The 22,010-nt window shown below is 44.8% G+C and overlaps 1 protein-coding gene across 5 annotated transcripts in view; it reads left to right on the forward strand.

Moving 5' to 3' along the window:
* The window catches only part of bsna (bassoon presynaptic cytomatrix protein a), a 127,429-nt gene that overhangs the window by 100,062 nt on the left and 5,357 nt on the right, over window positions 1-22,010 (forward strand). For all 5 annotated transcript variants that reach the window (XM_036532543.1, XM_036532544.1, XM_036532541.1 and 2 more), the window contains exons 4-12: window positions 1,041-1,562; window positions 1,938-9,119; window positions 11,368-13,642; window positions 14,099-14,946; window positions 15,442-15,535; window positions 16,081-16,212; window positions 16,682-16,737; window positions 18,113-18,237; window positions 18,538-18,642. In XM_036532543.1, coding sequence (XP_036388436.1) covers window positions 1,041-1,562; window positions 1,938-9,119; window positions 11,368-13,642; window positions 14,099-14,946; window positions 15,442-15,535; window positions 16,081-16,212; window positions 16,682-16,722 — 11,094 coding nt within the window. In that variant the 3' untranslated portion in view covers window positions 16,723-16,737; window positions 18,113-18,237; window positions 18,538-18,642. The remainder of the gene's footprint in view (window positions 1-1,040; window positions 1,563-1,937; window positions 9,120-11,367; window positions 13,643-14,098; window positions 14,947-15,441; window positions 15,536-16,080; window positions 16,213-16,681; window positions 16,738-18,112; window positions 18,238-18,537; window positions 18,643-22,010) is intronic.

Genomic DNA, 22,010 nt, shown 5'->3' on the forward strand with positions numbered 1-22,010 from the left:
ATGTCAAAGATGAATCATGCCTAAATGCTACAGCTCTGGCCCTTGTGTTTACCATTTCTCATTTGGCTTTCTGACAATATAATATTGTGCAACTTACCCAGTCAGCCCAAATTGTTTTGTAGTAATTGAGCAGAAAAAAGCACTGGTGCTACATTTATTCAAAAATATTGCATTTTGCACCGTGTCTTCTTCTTTGTCTTCTTTTAAATTTATAGAATACCAACTTTCCTCATCTATTTCCTTTTTCACTTCCTTCATTATATCACCCATCTTGCTATGATTTCATTTTCAAGCACAGAAATGTTTTCGGTGTAACTGTAAAACATATCTGTCCAAACAGGCTATAGAGGATCACTGTAACCCCTTTAGGTCATAGTTCAGAAGGCTTTCCTGAAAGGGGTTCCTGAAAAGGAGGAAGGGCCATGAAGGCAGTATTGTCGTGGGACATAAATATTCTGGGATACCAAACTGTTTCACAATAACAAATTAAGTTCTACATTAAGTAGAAGTAGCTGTTAGATGTAATAGGATTAAGAACGGAATGATTAGGACTAAGAGGTCATAAAATTTTATTGTGATTTGAAGACATATTCAAATCTATGAAAACTATTAAACCAAATCTAAAATTCTTCAGATTTGTTGTATAATTATAACATTGCAGAGTCAGAAGATCTGTTCTCTGTGCAGTAGTCATAACCTTATCTTTAGCATTGCAAACATGAATGACAAAATCAGTCACAGCATAACAGCTAATAGGATGATATGACACATCCAACTTCATTCAACTCTATTCAGTCAGCCCAATTATTAAAGTCATGAACACATCTCCTCTACTGCAGTGAACAGTCCCCATAGTTGTGTGAATGGTTGTGTGAAATAGGCCCGTGGGTGTGTGAATTGTGTGAAAGCTTTATTTGTCTTGTCTTTAAAAGGGTATTCATTTTCAAAAATGTCTTAGTTGTACTTTCGGCATTCCTCAGTAGCAAATGACAATGATCACAATGCAACTGATCGACTTTATATTCTTTTGTGTCTTTCAGAAGAAAGAATGGCTTTGCTTGAATTGTCAGACTCAGAGGTTGATGTCTGGAGGATTGGAAGATCCACCACTTCCCATCCCTCAAATGTCGCCAAAACACCAGCCAATGGGCTCACCTCGACACCATCCACCGGCCAGCCAACAGCAGGTGCAGCAGCCACCACACCCGAAAACTCCCAGTCAGCAGCACACAGGGCCAAAGCCAGCGCAACAGCCGCAGCCAAAACCAGCATCTGTTCAAGGAAGTGGACCTTTTGCTCCTGTGAAGCAGTCAGTAGAGACACGGCAGGACAAGACCCCGATTCAGCCTGCGTCCACCCTCACTAGTGAGGCACCAAGACAGCAGAAGACTACAGAAAAGGACAAGATAGCACCAAAAATAGAAAAAGAAGATGAGACTCCCGCTCTCCCCACAGAGATCAAGCCAGTGGCAAAGAAGGGAGCACCAGAGCAGGTTGCTGTGACTACACCAGTGAAAGATGTCAAGAAAACTGGGGAGCCCCAGAAGTCTAGGCATCATGACGTAAGCATTTTTCATGCAAAATGTGATGTATATTTTAATGAACAGCCATTTTTTATTACTTATCAGACTAACTGCAGACAATGCTAAGATTACAAGGATTGAGGAGAAAGTACATAAGTTGCAAATTTTAAAAAGAGGCTGAGAATTGTGCTAATGTAGCAGATATCTGAAATGTAAAATCTGAACTGAGCATGCAAATCTTTTTTAAACCTTTATTTTAAGTTTTTATTTTAACTTTTATTTTAGGTATTTGATTAACTTTCACTTTAAAGAATTTTAAGAACTTGCTAAGAGGTCAGTTCTCTCATGTATGCAAACATTCCATGGGTGATTATACCATGCTCTACTAAATACTTTATTTTTCTTTGCTCTTAGGAGACAAACAAGTCCAGCACACAAGATATTTCCCGAAGCCCTCAGAGTCTGAGTGACACAGGCTACTCCTCAGATGGGATCTCCAGTTCTCACAGTGAGATCACAGGGCTGATCCAGGAGGAGGAGATGAAGCTGAATGAGCATGGCCTGAGTGAGGACAGTCCCCCCAGCCCTTCAGAGATCACAAAGCTGGAGAGCTCGATGCGCCCCCTGCTGGAGTCGAAGTCAATTCCAGACCAGGAAGAGGAAGAGGAAGAGGAAGAGGAAGTGAGGGGGCGGGGGAGGCATCAGCGGGACTCCAGAGACATTGATGACAAGAAACAGAGACCTCGGTCCCTTTCCATCACCCCTGAGTCATTCGACTCAGATGAGGAGCTGGAGGACATCCTGGAGGAGGACGAGGAGCCGGCGGACTGGGAGAACCAGCGTGATGTCAGGAGCAGTGTGGCAGAATCATCTGATGACTTCAGCAGCAAGCTGCGTCATGACTACGTGGAGGACAGCAGCGAAAGTGGGCTGTCCCCTCTCCCAGGCAGGCAACGAAAACAAGAGACAGAGATGACCGATGAGGAGTTCATGAGGAGGCAGATCTTGGAAATGAGTGCAGATGAAGATAATGAGGAAGATGAGGATGAAGACTACAGTTACCAAAAACCAAAAAAGAGCCATAAGCACAGCACAGATTCAGGGAAAGAAAAACGTCGCCTCACTCACCACTCCAGCAGCTTTGAGGAGGACAGCAAAGGAGCTGATGATGCCTACCAGGGTGTTGGAGAAGATGGAGAGGAAGACCTGATGGCGACCCAAGGAGGTCTCCGCCGTTTCAAGACTATTGAACTGAACAATACAAGCAGTTACAACCGTGATATTGAGCTCAGTAATGAGAATGACCTCAGCTTGGACAGGGAACCAGAGCTGGAAATGGAAAGCCTGACAGGCTCTCCAGATGAGCGGTCAAGGGGGGAATACTCTTCAACTCTCCCTCCTACAACTCCGAGTTACACCTCTGGCACGTCTCCCACATCGGTCTCCTCCATGGAGGATGACAGTGACAGCAGCCCCAGCCGCAGACAGAGACTAGAAGAAGCTAAGCAGCAGAGGAAAGCCAGGCATCGTTCTCACGGTCCACTTCTGCCGACTATTGAGGATTCATCTGAAGAAGATGAGCTAAGAGAGGAAGAGGAACTGCTACGGGAACAGGAAAAGATGAGAGAAGTAGAACAACAGAGGATTCGAAGCACAGCAAGAAAAACCAAGAGAGACAAGGAGGAGCTGAGGGCACAGAGACGTAGGGAGCGATCAAAGACCCCTCCCAGTAACCTCTCCCCCATTGAGGATGCATCTCCAACAGAGGAATTAAGACAAGCAGCGGAAATGGAGGAGCTTCACAGATCCTCCTGCTCAGAGTATTCCCCCTCTATTGATTCGGAGGCAGAGGGCTTTGAGATATCTTCCAAACTCTATAAGTCTGGTAGTGAGTACAACCTGCCAACATTTATGTCACTCTACTCTCCGACTGAGAAACCAACTACCACCACCTCCTCCTCAAGCAGCAAACCACTTAAAAGTGCAGAAGAAGTCTATGAGGAAATGATGAGGAAGGCAGAGATGTTACAGAAACAACAAAAGCAGCAGACGCAACAAGTGAGGCAAGGGCAGCAGTACGACGACACATATCAACAAGAAGAAATAAGGAACGGACATCAGCAACAGTATGATGAAGACTATGATTACAGCAACCAGGAGGAGACTGGCTACGAAAACAATGTATCAGAGACTGAAAACATCTATGAAGAAATTCTTCAGACATCTCAAAACATAACCAAGATGCACCAGTCTTCCACTGCTGACCTGCAAGAGCAGCCAGATGATCAGATGGACATTGATAGCTCCTACCCAGACAAGCAGCTTTTGGATACTGGGTCAGCATTTGCAAAATTACTGGAACAAAATAACGCCCTCCTTACACCAGGGACAAGCCCAACTCAGCTCTCAGCACCAGTTTCATTTGCCTCCACAGGGACTGAAGCCAGCACAACCCCAGGGAGAGGGATTCCAGATGTGCGAGTGACACAACACTTTTCAAAAGAAGGATCAAAGGAAAGAATCAGAAGTCAGACCACCAAAAATGGTGTTGTTCCCGTTGTTGCTACCACCATAGCCGCTTATGGGGTTTACTCTAGGGATGCTGTGACTGTTACCCAGACAATTGTCAGTCAGACTGTAACTACAACTCAGTCAACAATGTATGGGCGGCAAGCAACTGGCTCAAATGTTTCCAGCAAAATAGCAGAGATAACTCAGGCCTACAGTCAGAGGGACATTCCTGGGAGGAGAGTTGCAGAGAGCCGGGGTGTTCAAGTCAGAGACAGCACACAAGTGACACCCTCTGAGCCAGAAACAGAATCCCTCACATCCAAAGTCTTTTCGTATTTCAAAGGCTCAAGCCCCCCTCTCTCTCCTACTGCCTCTCCCACACAGAGCCCCACACGATCACCATCCAGAGTAGCCACAGCTGAATTCTCCACACAAACTCTCGGTCCTGGTGTGTCAGTTGCACCTTCAGGCTCTGGTGCTACCTCCCCAGTAATGGCACAAGGAACTCAGACGCCACATAGAGCAGTTTCACCACGCCTTTCCAGACAGCAGTCCTCTCAAGATTCACCCTTCATGGTAATAACACTAGGGTCTGAGGCTACCAGCCCTCCTAAACCTTTGACAGTCAACTCATCCACCTCTCCCCTCTCCTCACCAACAAGGTTAAGTCGTCAGTCAACTTTTGAAACCTACACTACAACAACTTCCCCAACGTCCCCACCTCAACAATCACCACAACACATTATATATAAGACACCGACTGTGGAAAAAGTAAATGTTGGCACAAGCATGGTGACCACTGCAAGCACTTATAGCAGAGGATCATTATCCATGGAAAATATATCCCTCTGTAGAATATCCACTGTTCCTGGCACATCCAGGGTTGAGCAAGGTCAAATGCTATCAAGTAGCAGTGTGGTTGATCTGAGAACAGCAACAAAGCCAGCCCCTATTATCATGACGGAACAAGGTATGGATCTTACATCTTTAGCAACAGAGGCGCGCAAGTACTCTGGCGATGCTGACACAAGCCCGGTTCGACATTCCACTGCCGTTCAGCCACTCATTATGAATCTGAATGCCCAAGAACATGTGGCGGTTTCAACGGCGACAACTGTTAGCATCACTGTAGCAGCTTCAATGTTCATATCTCAGCCCAAGCAACCAGTGGTTTATGGTGATCCTGTGCAGCACCGGGTAGACCTTGGTCAGGGAGTGGGATCAGCAGTGTGTCTGACACAGAACAAACCACCACCAATTGACCCATCCATTCCAAACATAGATGCCAAACTGGAGGACTTAAGCATTCAGCAGCAGCTACTGCTGAAGCAGCAACAGAAGCTGCAAGAGCAGCAGCAGCAGCTAGAGCAGCAGCTGCAGCAGCATCACCAACAGCAACAGCAGCAGGCAGCTTCTTTTGCCAGGTTCAACTTAGTGAACCAAGTCCAACCTCTGCTGAAGAAAGACTTGCTGGTGAACCAGACAAGCAATGCACAGGCAGTAGTCAGTGCTATCCCTAGAGTGTCACCACTACCAGATACAGCTATTCCCAGTGCACTTTCCCCAGCTCTTTCTCATGAGATGTATGGCGTAAGTAGTCTTCCATTAGAACTGAAGAGTAAACCCGGCATCATGAATCTCTCTGCTGTCAAACCCCATGTCATGGTGGTACAGTTGGACAGTGCCTCACAGGGAGCACCAGTGACCCAGTTAGTCAAACCAGAAGAGCCACAAGATGCCATGGACCTGACTGGGCAGATCAAAGGAGAGAATCAGGTGGCCTGCTGCGATGTTGTCTACAGATTACCCTTCGGTGGCAGCTGTGCAGGGCGCCCTGTTTCTCAAAAGCCAAAAGTGGCAGAGAAGCCTCGCACGACAGAACCTTTGCAAAGCAGCCGTCCTCCCTCTGCACCTCCTCAGTTCTATGGAAACCGGCCACAAGAACCTAGCCAGGAGAGCTACCCATACCATGAGCAGGTTACTGGAAGGTTACAGCCATCTATGTCAGACACTAATCTTGCAGAGACTGGTGTCCATCTCTATCAGACAAAGAATGACCCTAATCTGTATGGATCTGGAGAGCTAGCCATGGATCTGAGCACCGTGAAGCAAGGCTATGATGGAGGGTATCTTGGCATGGGTCTGCAGTATGGATCCTACACAGACTTACGTCATCAGGGGGATGTAATGAGTCAGACTTTACCTATGCGGAGGTACAGCTCAATGTCAAATATTAGCACAGATTATGGCTACTCATTGCAAGATCTTTCTAGTTTCCAAGAATCTAACTTGGCTCAATATAGTGCCACCACTGCCAGGGAAATCAGTAGAATGTGTGCAGCTCTCAACTCAATGGACCAGTTAGGGGGTCGATATAGCAACACCCCTGATCTGTTGCAGTATGGCTCTACAAGGGGAGCTGGTCCAGCAGGAAGACTTAATATACAACAAGGGTTAGCATCAATGAAAGCCAACTTGATACACGCCCCTGATGGGCGGCAACCTGCGCATGGTCAGGCATATACCAATTTAGTCAATGCCAGACAAGCAACCTTACGAGCAATGTATCCATCTGCATTTAGAGCTGCCGACGGCATGATCTACTCCACTATTAATACCCCCATAGCCTCTACCTTACCAATCACTACCCAGCCTGCCTCTGTCCTGAGACCCATGTTGAGGGGAGTTTACAGACCTTACCTTGCAGGTAACGTGACTGCTGTACCTTTGGCAAGCCTTACCAGGATGCCTCTTGTTTCTCCAAGAATGCCTCTATCCTCACAGGGACCTTACCGCTATCCTCCTCCAAACCGCTTCCCAGCAACCTCTGTTCCGGTCAATGTGCCTGCCTCTACCACAGCCATTGACACACCTGTTTACCTTGGGAAGCCGTCAGTGACCACAGCACCTACAACTACTTCCGCGCCAGTAGCTCAACATGCTAGCCATGTAGTTGGACACACTATACAGACAGCAGGTGCCCATACCACAACGGTGCCTATCCAAACACCTGTTGTTGTGCCTACTAATCAACAGCAACCACAGCCTCATATTCCAATGCAGCTAACTCAGTATCAGCAACCACCTCCCCAGGTTCAGGCAGCAGTACAGCCTCCTGCTCAATCACAAGTACAGCCCCCATTGCAACCACTAACTCAGTCTCAAACCCATCCCCAAGTGCAACCGCAAGTGCAGCCCCAGATGCAACCCCCACCCCAGCCTCAAATGCAATCACAAACTCAGCCCCAAATTCAACCCCAAGCTCACCCTCATATGCAACTTCAAAGTCAGCTCCAAATGCAGCCTCACATTCAGCCTCAAATTCAGCCTCAAGCTCAGTCTCACATGCAACCACAAACTCAGCCTCAGCTCTATCAGACCCAAACACAGCCTCAGGCTGTCCCTCAGGCTGCGCTAGCACCCGCAGTCAGCACTGCCACCAGCAGCAGCAGCCCAGAGAAAGAGAGGGAAGAAGACAGACTGCGTAGACAACAGGAGCAATTATTGCAATTGGAACGAGAGCGTGTGGAGCTTGAGAAATTGCGACAAATGCGTTTGCAGGAAGAGCTGGAGAGAGAGCGTCTGGAGCTGCAGAGACACAGAGAGAAAGAACAAATGTTGGTGCAACGGGAGATGCAGGAGCTGCAAAATATCAAACAGCAGGTCCTGCAGCAGCAACAAGCTGAAAGAGAATCTCAGCTGGTCATGCAGAGAGAACAGTTAGCTCAGCAGAAAGCACAGCTGGACCAGATCCAATCACTACAGCAGCAGCTCCAACAACAGCTTGAAGAACAGAAAAGGCAGAAAACTGCTGCTGCGGCTGCAGCAGCAGCAGCTGCTGCAGCAGCAGCTTCAGCAACAGGGACAACTGCTACAACCACTCAAGGTGCAACACAGGGGGTAGCTGTGGTTGGAGGGGCAGGTCCTCAGGGATACACTGTCATCTGTGATTCCACTGGCAGGGTAATTCAGCAAGATGTGCCATCTGATCATCAGCGGCCAACGGGCCAGAATGGACAGCTCTGGCAACCTTACACTGAAGGACAGTCTTCAAGGCCTCTGCCCAGCTCAGCCTCGGATATATCACTAAGGAACAATGAGGAGCTAATTGAGATGAGGGCCATGAAGAAGCGGAACTCAATGCCTCGTTTGAGAGATGGGATAGAAGGAGAGGAAAGCCAGCTAACCGTGAAGAGGATTGTTGACAGCAGTGTTCAGACTGATGATGAAGATGGGGAAGAGAGGTTCCTGATGGCACGGCGAAGGAGAACAAGACGCAGTGTAGACTGCAGCGTTCAGACTGATGATGAGGACAAAGAAGAGTGGGAGCAACCGGTACGGCGCAGGCGATCACGGTTTTCAAAGCACTCCGATTCCAATACAGAGGGTAAAATTGACACATCGAAAGTGACCTCGTCAAGCATCGCAACCCAGACCATCCGTGACTGTTCAAGTCAAACTGAACATGACCAATTAGGGAGAGTTTCTCCAGCTATTCACATCACCACACCGGATCCAAAGGTGCAGATTGTGCATTACATTTCAGGCCCTGAGAGGACCCAGAAAGGGGAAAGCCTTGCCTGCCAGACCGAACCTGAGGCTCAGTCTCAAGGAGTGGTCATCCCTCAGCTCAGTGTGCCGACCACCATAAGTCCTTACTCAACAGGCATGCAGCTTGTCACTGATCCGCTGTCCCCACGACAGCAAATGGTGACCAAATTTGAGAGAAGGAAGCCTGACCCCCTTGAGATCAGCTACCAGTCACACCACTTGCACAATGAGTCCCTGTCTAGCCTGATACGTCAACCTCCCAAGTCACCTCAGGTGCTTTATTCTCCTGTTTCTCCACTTTCCCCTCATCGCCTACTGGAGACCTCATTTTCCTCCAGTGAGCGTCTCAATAAAGCCCATGTCACACCACAGAAGCACTTTACAACAGAGTCTCCACAGCGTCAGCAATCTCTGCCCCGGCCAATGAAGAACGTACAAAGATCAATGTCAGACCCAAAACCCCTCAGCCCAACATCAGAAGATGCAACTAAGGCCAGATTTGCTTTGTACCAACAACAAGCTCTCCAAAGTCAGGTAGGTTGCAGCAGCTATGGTTTACAGCAAAACACAATTTTTCCAACTGGTTAACCCTTTTGGGCCTAAAGTATAATGAAATTGAATGGTGTAATTTGAGGACTTTAAGCTCTGTCATTTTTCAACTGCTCTTGGCTATTCAAAGCTCTGTTGAGAGCTGAGCAACATCAGCTCCCCATGCACTAAATGACAGCAGTTCCCAATACACTGAAGGAAGTGTCCATCAGTAAAGGCCAAACTCTCCAGTTCAGAATGTAAACATCCCCTTCAGAGGGAGGACATGTCAACAAGAGTCAGAGTGAGAACTCATCTGTAATTGCTTTTCCTGCACTAGTAGGGAGAAGAGGAGAAAGAGAAATAAGGGTATGGCCTTGCACTTAGATTTTTAAATTGTAATTATTAATATCTGGCAGATATCCAGATTTCTTACATGTAGCATGTTTTTTTCATACTGAATACGAGCCCCTACAAATTGATAAGTACTCTTTTTTGAATACCTTGTATTTTCATTCTGTTTTCACTTATATGCTGTCACATTTCATCTATGTGCTTTAAATTGCTTCCAAAAGGCCAAACATATTCTCTCGTAAATCACAGACCTGAATAGGTTATTACAGGTTTTTATTATTCATGTTAAATGAAGTCACATGTATGCCACAGGTTACAAAAACTCTAGGGAAATAAAGATAACACAGTGCAAGTCAACAAAATACTGCAGTAGAATAAGGAAATAATATGTATGAAAATTAATATATTGTAGCATGAAATCCAGGATATATGGAGCATGTAATAATTGTTGAAATGTATTGCACAGATTTAAATTTCTATCACCTGCATTTTCCACTTTCTTTTAATACAATGTATATTACATTTTATGTTGCATAAATCATATCATATTTTATCAAATATATTGTGAAATGTCTTTTACAATATATGTATAAAATTTCACTTTTACATGTCATGTGATATATGTTCATGTGTATTTCTTACATTTTAGATTTAAAATGGAAATGTATTTCACATATTTTAAATTTCGTAAGGGAACACAGAGGACAACAGAACATTCATAAAGGGGGTGGGGGTTGTTGCCAGCCGGTACCCAGCAAGCTCCTTTCTATATCTGGCAAATCCTTATAAAGTGCCAGAGGAGATGAAACGTTCAGGTCATGTGGAAAAAACCCACTGTCTCCCAATATGTTCATCTGCTCTTTCAGCAGGGTCCTGCAAGGCATATTGCCTCAGACAGTACAGATATTTGGGGAAGGTATACAAGGCAGTGCAGATATGTTCTCTGAAAAAGAAGCTGGTTACAATGTTTGGGGCTTTTGTTTGCCTGCTAATGACTGATAATGACTGCTGAATACTTCTCCTGGATTATCAATAAATTTAGCATGAGTCAACATAGCAGTTTACAATAGTAAGTAGCTGATTTTATCACTTTATGATTTCAGTAGGTTAAATCTGCTGTATCCTGAATGGCTTAGATTGGAATCTAGAGTTTGGAGAATATTTCTTGTTTTGTCTGTGGTCAGGGATTTTAAAATTACAGTGTAGTTACAATTTGGAAATCTTTGTGGTAGATATGATAATAGAAGTATATTTAATTAAAATGAATGTTTCAGGAATGCTAGCTGTCAGTTCTTAGTAGAATGAAACATTGATCATTACTGTAATCAAGCACTGCATGTGTATTTACGTGATTAAACGGATTTAATAGATTACACTATTCTGCAGTATGTGTTGTATACGACAAGTACAGGCATATCTTGCAGAATTATCTAATTTCTAAAGTCTTTCTTCCACTGTCACTGTGATTAATATAGTTCAGGTTTAACCCCCAAAGGAGCTCCATTGTTAATTAAAAAGACTGATTAATTCATAGTTATGTGCTATGTGTAGTTTGTTCAAAATATGAAGATTTAATATTTAGATTTTCACATTATTAAGAAACAATAACAGCTTGATAATAGTTTATGAATTAATTTGGATTTTTCATAAAAGTACTGCCTTTTTTTCTTAAACCAGGCTTCATAGTCCCATCAACAAGGTTTGAATACAATGTTCATTACAATTCACGTTTCATTAACATGTAGTACATTTTCGTGTAGGAAGCATGAGGCAGCTACACTGCGAATTTTTACGATGCGTGCTAAAATTCCATGAGTCATGAATCAGTGAAACTGCAGTGTTGAACAAGTCCCCCTTGCAGCCTTGCTTTATGTTAACAGACTCCGTTGATGTCTTCCAGCTTGCAGCCCTGCAGCATAGCTCATTGATGCGAAAAGTAAAGAGGACACTGCCTAGTCCACCACCAGAGGAAACCTTCTCTATTATCACTCCCACCCTCCCTCAGATGTACGGATCTCCCACTCTGCCTCAGAAGATGGGGTCCCGACCAATGTTAGCCAACAAGGCCAGCCTCCTGAAAGACATCACCCATGAGTTGAAGGTGGTAGAGCAGGAGTCCACAAAGCTGCGCAAGCAACAAGCTGAGCTGGAGGAGGAGGAGAAGGAAATAGATGCCAAGCTTCGGTATTTAGAGCTGGGCATCAACCAGCGCAAGGAGACCCTGCTGAAGGAGAGGGAGAGGAGAGAGCTGGCCTACATTCGGTGCATGGGAGACAGCAGGGACTACATGTCAGACAGCGAGCTTAACAACTTGCGGTTGGCGACAGCCTTTGAGGGCAACGGTCTGTTGACGAGACCAAGCACAGCACCATTGAACCAGTTTTCCACAGAACAACTGAACACAGCTCAGTACCCTCCCACCTCCTCTTATGTCACTTACCAGTACCCACAAAGCCAACCACAGCCACAGGTGCCCACCCCTTACCAGCAAACAGGATTCCAGCCCCCTCAGTACCCTGCTGTTACACAGGCTCACCCTCAGCCGAGTGCCTTGCCACCCCATCCCCCTCCCCCAACCTACCAAGCACAGAGTGCGTTCCCGCCTCACAGCTTCCCTCAGAGCCAGCCCCCCTATCCAACAGACTTGGGAGGTCAGCCGAGCCACCCAGGGTTTCAGCCTTCTCTTGGTCCTCCCTACCCATCACAGACCCTGCCATACCCAAGCCAGCCGTCCTTCCAGACGGGCCCAAGTATGCCTTTTCAGCCAACAGCAGAGATCCTCACTGTTCACCAGAGGCCTCGACAGACCTCCTTGGCTGACTTAGAGCAGAAGGTTCCTACTAACTATGAAGTCATCAGTACGCCCACTGTGGTAGTGACTACCACAGCTCAAGATGTTACCTACACCTCTGCAACTGTGGCCAATACTTATGGACAGTACACTACGACTGTAGCCAATACTTACGGACAGTACACCACGACTGTAGCCAGCACTTATGGACAGTACACCACATCTGTTGCCAATACTTATGGACAGTATAAACCACCAGAAACAACCCTGTCAGACCGGATACACTCTGCAGAGAGTCCTTCCTCCGCCTACACCTCGGAGGGCCTCTACACCAACCTTGAGCAGAACATCCCAAGAAATTATGTAATGATAGATGACATCAGTGAGTTGACAAAAGAGAGCATGGGCACCTCCTCGGATATGCACAAGACAGACGCCCATGGACACCCTGCCAGCGGACGCTACGGGAGTGAGACCGGCCCTGCGAGAGTGAGTGGCTACGGCAGAACCGAGGAGGAGTCAGAGGAAGACCTGTACGACCACCATGGCAGGGGTAAGAGCACAAGCAGCTACCACCAGCGTGGTTCAGACAGTCATGGCCGAATGGGCAGCAGCAGCAGTAGCATGGGTGGGGGATCCTCCTATTACTATGACGACTACAAACACTCCACGCGCTCAGACAAACATGGCTCCAGCATGGGTGTCCAGAAGCATTCCTCCAAGAGCTTGGGCCCAGCTGTTGTGTCCTCAAAGCGAAGCAAACACAGAAAACAAGGCATGGAGCAGAAGATTTCCAAGTTCTCTCCCATTGAAGAAGCTAAAGATGTGGAGTCTGACTTAGCCTCCTATACCATAACCACATCATCTGGTGGTAGCTGCACTGTAGTATCTAGGGCCAAGAAGCTTCAGGATGACATCACTTATGGGTTGAAGAAGAACATCTATGATCAACAAAAGTATTACGGCATGTCCAGCCGTGAGGCCCTGGAGGAAGAAGACCGCATGTACAGCTCCGGGAGGTCAAGGTCGACAGGCTACGGGATGGACAAGATCTCTTCAAGAGATTCGGGCAGCCATAGGAGCAAGTCGTATGACAGAGACGCTATGGATCGCTCCCAGAGGGGCAGTTACAGCCGTGGCAGGCCCTCGATGCGTTCCCAAAACTCAGAGGAGGAGAGCCCGCTCAGCCCCGTGGGGAAGCCCATGGGTGTTGGGCGAGGCTCTATAGGGCCAGAGCCACCTGACAGTCGCAATCAGTACGGCTCTAGCCACTCCTTGCCTGATGTGCAGGACCACATGAAGGACCTGCCAAGAAGCCACGTCTACAAACCAGATGATTCTTACATTATAGATGATATGCATTGTGCTGTGTCTGACAGCGAAGGTAATTGGTGCTGAATGCCAAACACTGCCTATCTTAACGTCCCCCACCCACCCAAATGAGAAAGTTGCATGCTAATGTTGCCTCTTGAAAGACAGCAGCTGCTCTTGTCTGAACTGACTGTTCATGTGAATGCTGTGCCCAAGGCTGAAACCGCATGTGCCTAATGCTTTAGCATGTTTTGCTAACATGCATCACTGCATCATCTGTTTTTATGTCTGTGAACCTGTGAAATCTTAAAGCACTTGTATTTCATCATGATGTACTGTGGTGGCCTGTGTGCTTTTGTACGTTTTGTGCCATGTTTTATTTTTGTTCTTATTATTTGTTCCCAAAGTATTTGCATTCTGCACTTTATAAAGCTTGGCCTGTTTTGTTTTCCTTGCATGGCTTCAGTCTGCATGCCTTTCTCGGCGATGGATATGGAGATTGACTGTGATCTGTATTTGATTTCCAAAGCCTATCATTTGGGACAGGAAGAAACAGACTGGTTTGAGAAGCCACGGGAGGCCCGCTCTGATAGGTCCCGACACTATGGAAGCAGTGGCCATTCTTCCTCCCAGAGGAGGAGCCATGTTAAACACACATACCACGACTATGACGAGCCCCCAGAAGAGGACCTCTGGCCACAGGATGAGTACAGCCACTCACGTCACTCCTCATCCCGTGATCACAGACACCACGGTAGCAGCTCTGGGCGACACTCGTCCTCGTCTCGCCACTCTTCAGAGGAGCCGAGGTCATCCAGATCCTCTAGGGGTCATCCAAAGGACCCCTCGATGCGCCATGACACCCGGGGTACATCATCTTCCTCAAAGAGGGGGAGCTCCGAATCCCGGTCATCTCAGGGCTACCACGGCTCTGACTACTCCCGTGACCCGTCTGGCCACCACCACGGCTCAGGGGGCCAGAGGACACAGAAGCAACAGTCGTCCTCCGGCCACCACCAGCAGACATCCTCTAGAAAGCAGCAGGACTTGCAGTCTCACCCACCCTCGTCGAGACAGCAGGGGTCCGGGCAGCAGCAGCAGCGACAGTCAGGGGGGCCTCCGTCAGGGAGGCAGCCTGCGTCGCAGCAGCAGGAGGGCCTGCAGCAGCAGGGGCAGCAGAGCCAGCAGCCTCGCACCCAGCAGCAGCAGCAGCAGCAGCAGCAAGCGCAGACCTCTGCAGCACGACAGTCCCAGCAGCAGCCAGCAGGGGCAGCGCAGCAGCAGCAGCAGCAGCCAGCGCAGGCCCAGCAGCTGCAGGCAAAGCCTGGACCGGTCCAGGCTCGACAGCCACAAGCAGGAACACAGCCTGCCCCAGCGGTAAGTGCAGGACGGCATTTCCCTTCAGCAGAGCCACTCTGCTGCTGTTAATAAAAGCAGAGTAGAGTTCTATTGAGTTGCTTGAAATAGTATTTGAGGACTTATTTTGAAAGAGCTCTCTTTGACTCCCCTTGACCTTTTTGTCTTTTAAAGCTCTTCATTTCAGATTTTCCTTTTCACTGCTGTCACTGCAACAGCTTTTGTAGTGATTCATAGGCCTTGAACAGTAATACAAATGGGCAGATCTCCCAATAGCATAAAGTGTGTTTGTAGAGTTTTATACACAAGAAAGCAGCTTCAAAAAGCTACTCAGAACAGAGCAGAGCTGTTAAGTGCCTTTAAATCTCTGACTGCAAGATTTATTCGCACCTACACAAATTTAGATTTTATTTAATGAGCCATTTTGCATTTTTATCTACCCTATGCGTGCTACAATGAATCAAGCATTGATTTTTCAAAAACAATATTTTAATCATCTCTCTTTTGTCATGGCAGGCAAAGACGGACACAGCCCTTACACCTGGTTTGGCTGCCAAGCCAGCCGTGGCGCAGCCAGCAAAAACACCTCAGCCACCTCTGACAGGAATTGGTGAGTAGGTTTCTTATCAGAAATGAGAAGGGTTTCACTTAGGCCCTTTTTTAAATACAGTATTTTTCTAATATCGGTCCTCTGAAGAGTGGCCTCATCCGACCTCAAGTCCTCCCATTTCCCACGCTCTCTGCATGTGTGCTCAGAAACGTTCTGCTTGGGAATGAGTGTAAGGATATTCGCATCACACGCTGAGAGGTTCATGCTTATGTTGGAATTTAGGTTTATGTGCCATGCGCTGTAGCTAAAAGAATCAGGGCATCAATAATGCCTGTGAAGGTGCCATGGAGACATTGACAGAGGCACACTGCATTCTGAAAATGTTTTCTTAACATAATATTATCTTAATGTAAGATACTACACTATTATCTTAATGTAGGTACTACACTGTACTTTACAATGCATTCTTATTTTTAACAGGTGTTTTCTGAGAAGTGATAATGATAAGTTTTCACAGAAAAGTTTTTGTAAGCTTGTATCCCAGCCATCCCTACATCCCTGGTGTCTGAAGAGCGCTCCACATCACCTCCTCTTCCACCTCACAGGTTCAAAAGCGGCTCCCAGGCCCGGAGGGATCGGAAGCGCAGCAGCGCCACAGCCATCTAGCGAAGGGGAAAGTGTCCTCTCCAAAATCTTGCCAGGAGGGGCAGCCGAGCAGGCAGGAAAACTAGGAGAAGGTACAATGCTAAAGCAGAGGCACCTACAGCAGTCCAGCAATGCTGTCTGTTCACCTTTTCTTTACAGCATGTAATAAGACTAAAACTGAAGCATACAGAGTTGTAATGTATATATGTCATTTGTAGCAGCAAAGAATCCCTGAAAGTGAAATTATTGTCGACGCTAGGAGAACCACGCTGTCAGAAGAAACACATATTCCAAAGCTTCCCTCTAGTGTATTTTGACAAACGTCAGTTAAGCTGTATAAAGCACTGCTCAATAACAGTTTCAGTTATGATTCATCATTCTTCAGTGAGTGCAGACCTCCACCTCAAATATTCAGATATTCAGTGTCTGAGAGCATGCTGTTCGCAGGCAGCAGGATGCTCTGTTTCTTCACATTGTGAGCTGTGACTGCAAACATGTACTGTCATGATCAGAGCATTAATGATCTCTCTCCCTCTTTCTTTCTGTCATTCTCTCAAACAGCTGTGTCTGCTTTCGGCAAGAAATTCACCTCCTTCTGGTGAGACGCAGAGCAGAGGGTAAGTATCACTTATGTCTTCTTAACTAAAAGTGGGGAGTATTGTGTTTGATCATTACACACTGAGATGAATGAGGGAAGGAAGGCTTTTGTCATTACGTTGTAATGGTAATGCAGGCAATTTTTTTGTCTACTTTGATACACAGTGGTCTTCAAAGGAGTTCATACCTTGTGATATGAAATGATAGGAAAAGATAAATTTAACAGAAGAAATGCAAGTGCACAAGTCTTGTAACAAGTTCAGTTGACCTCTCTAGCACCTTCAGATTTCCTGAATTTTTGTTTGTGAACCAAAATAATGAATTTGAAACACAGATATGCTCTTGCATCAGGCAGTTGACTTTACAATAGTTGGTCCAGCTATTGTATTGTATTTTTGTACAGACTTTTTGTCCAGACTCTATAGTTTCTAGCAAAGGCACCAGCACCAGAAGATGAAAACCCGTGGAAAAAAAAAAAAAAACTGATCTGCCTCCATACTTCTGAGGGCATAATTTTTTTTTCTCAGTTTCACCTTTCAGCACCAGTTGCTGATGAACGTGACTTTAAACTATTTAATCTGACCACAAAACATGGCCCCAAATGTTAGTAAGATGCATTCAGGCAAATCTATGCTGCCTCCTTTGGTTTTGTGACTTGAGAAGTATGTTCTTCATTGCACTTGAACAAATGATTCATGCAGCTAAGGTGAGAATAATTTTTGGGACATGAACTTTTACATTAAACTTTTAACATATCTTATTTTTCCATTTCTCTGCCTTTGGAATTTTTTTGTTTCTATTTCATGCAATTGTTTATACTGCTGTTAATACCATGGCAGTGAAGGTCATTCAATTCTGAGAGCCTAACCCAAAACTAATGTGCAGCATCAATACATATAGAAACATGTTATAATCAATTGAGATAGGACATATTTCAAATGATGTCTATAATTGTGTAAAAGTGGTTTGCACACAAAAACTTTGGACAACCGACTCAACTCTTCAGATTTGAAGTTTCTTACTTAATGTTTTCTGTAATAATTGGCACTATAATGATGATGCCTATAAATAAACTTTAGCTTTATCAGGGAAGGTCTGTGAGCCACATTTTCTTTTTTGTTTACCCCATTTTGACATCCATTATATCACATCATAATTATCCGGAGATTTTTGTCCATTGATGACATTTTGAGGCTCAACTGGAAGTGAGATCATTTACATTCCTCATCGGATTTAATCAGCTTCATTTCTCTCCAAAGTGGTTTACTTTGTGTAGTTTGTCGAATTTTTTTTTGTGATACTCTTGGATACACTGGTTAAATACTGTCAACTTCAATATTGTTTGTGTGTCTTTGTTCGGAATGAATCTGACAGAAAATGATTATTTAATTTCAGGAATGTCTGGAGCAGTTGTGGTGAACGTTGTGAGGCTTTGTACTGGAAAAACCTATGAACTTCCCCCCTACTGTGTATATCATTTAAGAGTGAGAGACAGAGAAAGTGGAACTCTGAGCGCAGCAGTGAGTATTGCCCAATCCATTTATCCTTTTTTAAGATTGTCTATTGTTTGGCAAATTAAATATATCTTCGAATAATTTAGTCAATTAGTCAGAGGCCCCCTGCATACAGAGTGTATTGGTCATATTTTGTATTCCAAATTACTTTTAATTTCACTATGATGCTGATAATGATGCATAGCAGAAACAGCACAATAATATATTTTCTGCTATTTAAAATGCTTAATCAATTATTCAACCTTTTAAATGAGCATATTAAGTTTTAGAGGGGCTGACCTGTTGAATATTTTCTCTTCATTCTAGCAAAGCGGGATTGGAATCAATGGATGCCTTATCAGCGCTAGAGATCCCAGGCAAGAGTAGACGATGGACGAGAGACCTTCACTGCTTCCTCTGGCAGGACATGCTGTGAGTGAGCATCTTAGTCACAATAAAGTTATTGCAGAACAGTGTGAGTTCCAAAACTGGGGTACAACAGCCTTTAAGGTTACCTGAGACATCTGCAAGGTATACTTATATATTAATTATTATATTATGTTAATATTATGTTATGATGAATTTTATATTCAAATTGATTGCTTCGTTATACAGTAAATTTCTGTTCATTGTTTTTTTTTTTTGTTTCTGCAAAAGCAACCCAAATAATAGTGCTTCTCACTGATTTACTCACAATATAACTTCCTCATCCACTGATTGTGTCACTTCAACAATAGTGACCACAGTAGTGTCACCACTACAAGTTGCAGCTGCAGAATGGATGAGTAAGAGGAAAATGTGGAATCTGGAATCAAGTACATGATAAAGGGTGAGGGCGGTATGTAGTAAGTCATGAGGTTTGGCACAGCCAGCCATTTGTACTTTGTACTTCTCATTCTGTTATTCATGAATCACAGTGTTACTGTTTTTAACATGGCCCGCAGTGAAATCATTAATAGTGAGGAAGGCACAGCATAATGCTTGTTTAGTATTACACTATATAAGCAGCTGTGCACACATGAATATGTGCTCACTTGAATGCATGCATGCACTCACTTATGCACATTTGCAGGCATAAACACACATGCACATATGCACAGGGTAAATATTAGTAACTGTTCTAGCTTCATTAGTCACCTGTGCTTGTTTATGAGGTTAACATGGTTATAGCCCAAGGTGAGTTTTTCCCCTTCCTGCACAGTAATTGGCCTACATAGAATTGAGAACATACAGAAGTACAGAGAGCAAAATTAACTTCTTATTTTTATTTTTAGGTCTTTTTTTGAAAACTGCTGTGTTTGCTACTTTGCCCTTGAGCTAAATGAAGCGTAGGGCCATTTTTAAGCCTGAAATGGGGTCAGAATACAAGCCTTTAAAACGCAGTAAATCATGCATGTGTTGGTAATCATGGCAGAAAATTCCATCATGACAGTAGTATTGGAGAGTAGCTCCCTCATAGAATACGGTAAGCTCATGGTAGCTTGTGAAAGCTCATGGTAAGCTCATACGCTACTTTGAGAGGGAGGGTGTGCATCTGTAATGGCATTACAGTTAACTCCAGCAGAGTGTAATTACTTAGCTAATTGGCTTTGCCCTGCAGAATCCAAGACAGAGCTACCGGAATCAAGACTGTTTTAAGACCGACAGTACCAGAATCAGTTTACTTTAGACTGTCAATGCAGGCTTATGTGGAGGCTGGAGGTTCCTCACAGACCCACAGAAAACTGCTGCGGAGCTGTGCGGTGTTTTATAGGCAGGTCTATTTAAATGTGAGCCTGAATGGAAATTAATATTCTGAAAATGGAAATCGACACCAGCCGGTAACTGTACACTCTACTGCACGGTTGACTGCCTGATGGAGCGTTGGCGATGCTGTGTGTATCACCCCAGGACTCTCTCCTCTCTGACGTCTCCTCCTGGTAATGACTGCGCACCAACAGCCAGTACTGACTCCTCTGTAGGATCACTTTGCTACAACAAATGCCATTAAAACCTTTTATGTAACTCTCACTTGCACTAATTAATTCTCTATCTCAGTCAGGTGGCAGACATTAAATAAAAGGAAGGGATGCATTTAAAATTTTAGCATTATGTTGGTGGCTTTGATAATCAAATCCAGTAGAGGTGATATCATGGAATCCTGTTGATTTTTGTGCCTTTTTCAGTGTAGTGTACATTCTCAATATAAGGAATCATGGCGATTTTTTGATTGAAGGTTGTTCTTGGAAAAAAATTAACCTGGTGAAAATGCTGGGTTTCAAAGTTTTTCAACTCATGTTTGTCAGCCCTTGCCATTCATTGCTGTTAGTATTAATGTGTGCAGTATGTTAATGCCATTCTTTGAAAACCACAAATGCACAGAGATCAACCCTACAGTGTGGACAAAATCCATGGACACTCTATTAAGCAATCTGATGATACTGTGATGCATTTCAAAGATGTGCTCATCAGATATCAAGGGTGAAAAGTATGAAAACCAGCAGGATATGGTTTGAAGCAGTCACAACTACAAATAAGCATGGCCCAATACCCTGGCCTAGCTTAAACACTTACTTGCATTCTGAATTCTTTATTGCGGGCATTCATCATTCAGAGGGGTGTGCTGCAGATCGCATCGGCAGCGTTGTGTGATAAAACCTGCTCGTTCGTTACACTGTTTAACTGTCCCAGCATGCTCTGCTCCGGGTTGCTCTACAGTGGGCTTCCTCAAGGTCAGTGCAGACAAAGCAAAGAGAAAAAAGGAGAAGCTAAGGAGAGGAAGGGGTATGGGGTATCCTGTTACAGCAAATAAGGTCATCAGGGACCCCATGCTGAAGGCTCAGTGCACTGATAGGCAGAAAAAGCACCGCCCTTTCTCCCAGCATTCCTGCTGTTTCAGTTCTATCTGTGTGAGTCACATGATAAAAAAATGCTATTCGCTGGAATGCAAATTTGAGGAGGTGCAATGGGAACAGGGTCATGTTTTTGACAACATAAAGATAAATCACTCCGAGGCCAGCTTGTTTAATGGGTACAGCATCCTCTGTTGAGATTTAAAGGCAGAACAGTCACACATATCTGGGGCAGTGTTCTGTGGTCTTTCCATTATTTATATACATTTATATTATTACTTATTCTCTTTGCAGACACCCTTCTTAGCCTCTTGGCTTAGCAGCCGTTCAGGGTGACCTAGTGCTTACACTTTTATACCTTAGACATTCTGTAGCCCATTTGTACAGCAACGTATTTACAGGAGTAATTAAAGTGAAGTACCTAGCTCAGTGATGGAGCAGTAGTGTTTCACAATGGGATTATACATCCACCATTGTTTTATTGTTTTAAAGATCAAAGGTCAGGTGGTGTAGGGTCAGTGGGCCAGTAAGCAGACTGATTTACCCATTCTCTTTAAGGCAAATTAATCCAGCTGGGTCAGCTATCATATCTATTTTTGGCAAATGTAACAGCAGGCTACCGGAAGTACTGTAGTAGACAGCAGAAAACATACATAACAGTAATACCCTGCTGTGTACATTTACAATAAGGCTCCATGTGATCCTTTTACTGCTAACAGCTATATTTTTCATACTTAAAAACCAATTATTTTCTTTGCTACTTGCAAACTAAAGCTATTCTTTGGATAAAGTGATAGAGAACTGACTCCTTTATGAACTAATTCATGTCAACAAATTTAAATATGCATTATGTTTTGTCAATTTGCAACTCAGGGGAAGTGAATAGCATTTAGGGAAACAGCTGAAGGAGTAAACCCAGTAAGTTATGCCAGGCTCACATCCCAAATCTAAGGTCTTCATACATGATAT

Source organism: Megalops cyprinoides, chromosome 7 (assembly GCF_013368585.1).
Source record: "Megalops cyprinoides isolate fMegCyp1 chromosome 7, fMegCyp1.pri, whole genome shotgun sequence".
Lineage (NCBI taxonomy): Eukaryota > Metazoa > Chordata > Actinopteri > Elopiformes > Megalopidae > Megalops > Megalops cyprinoides.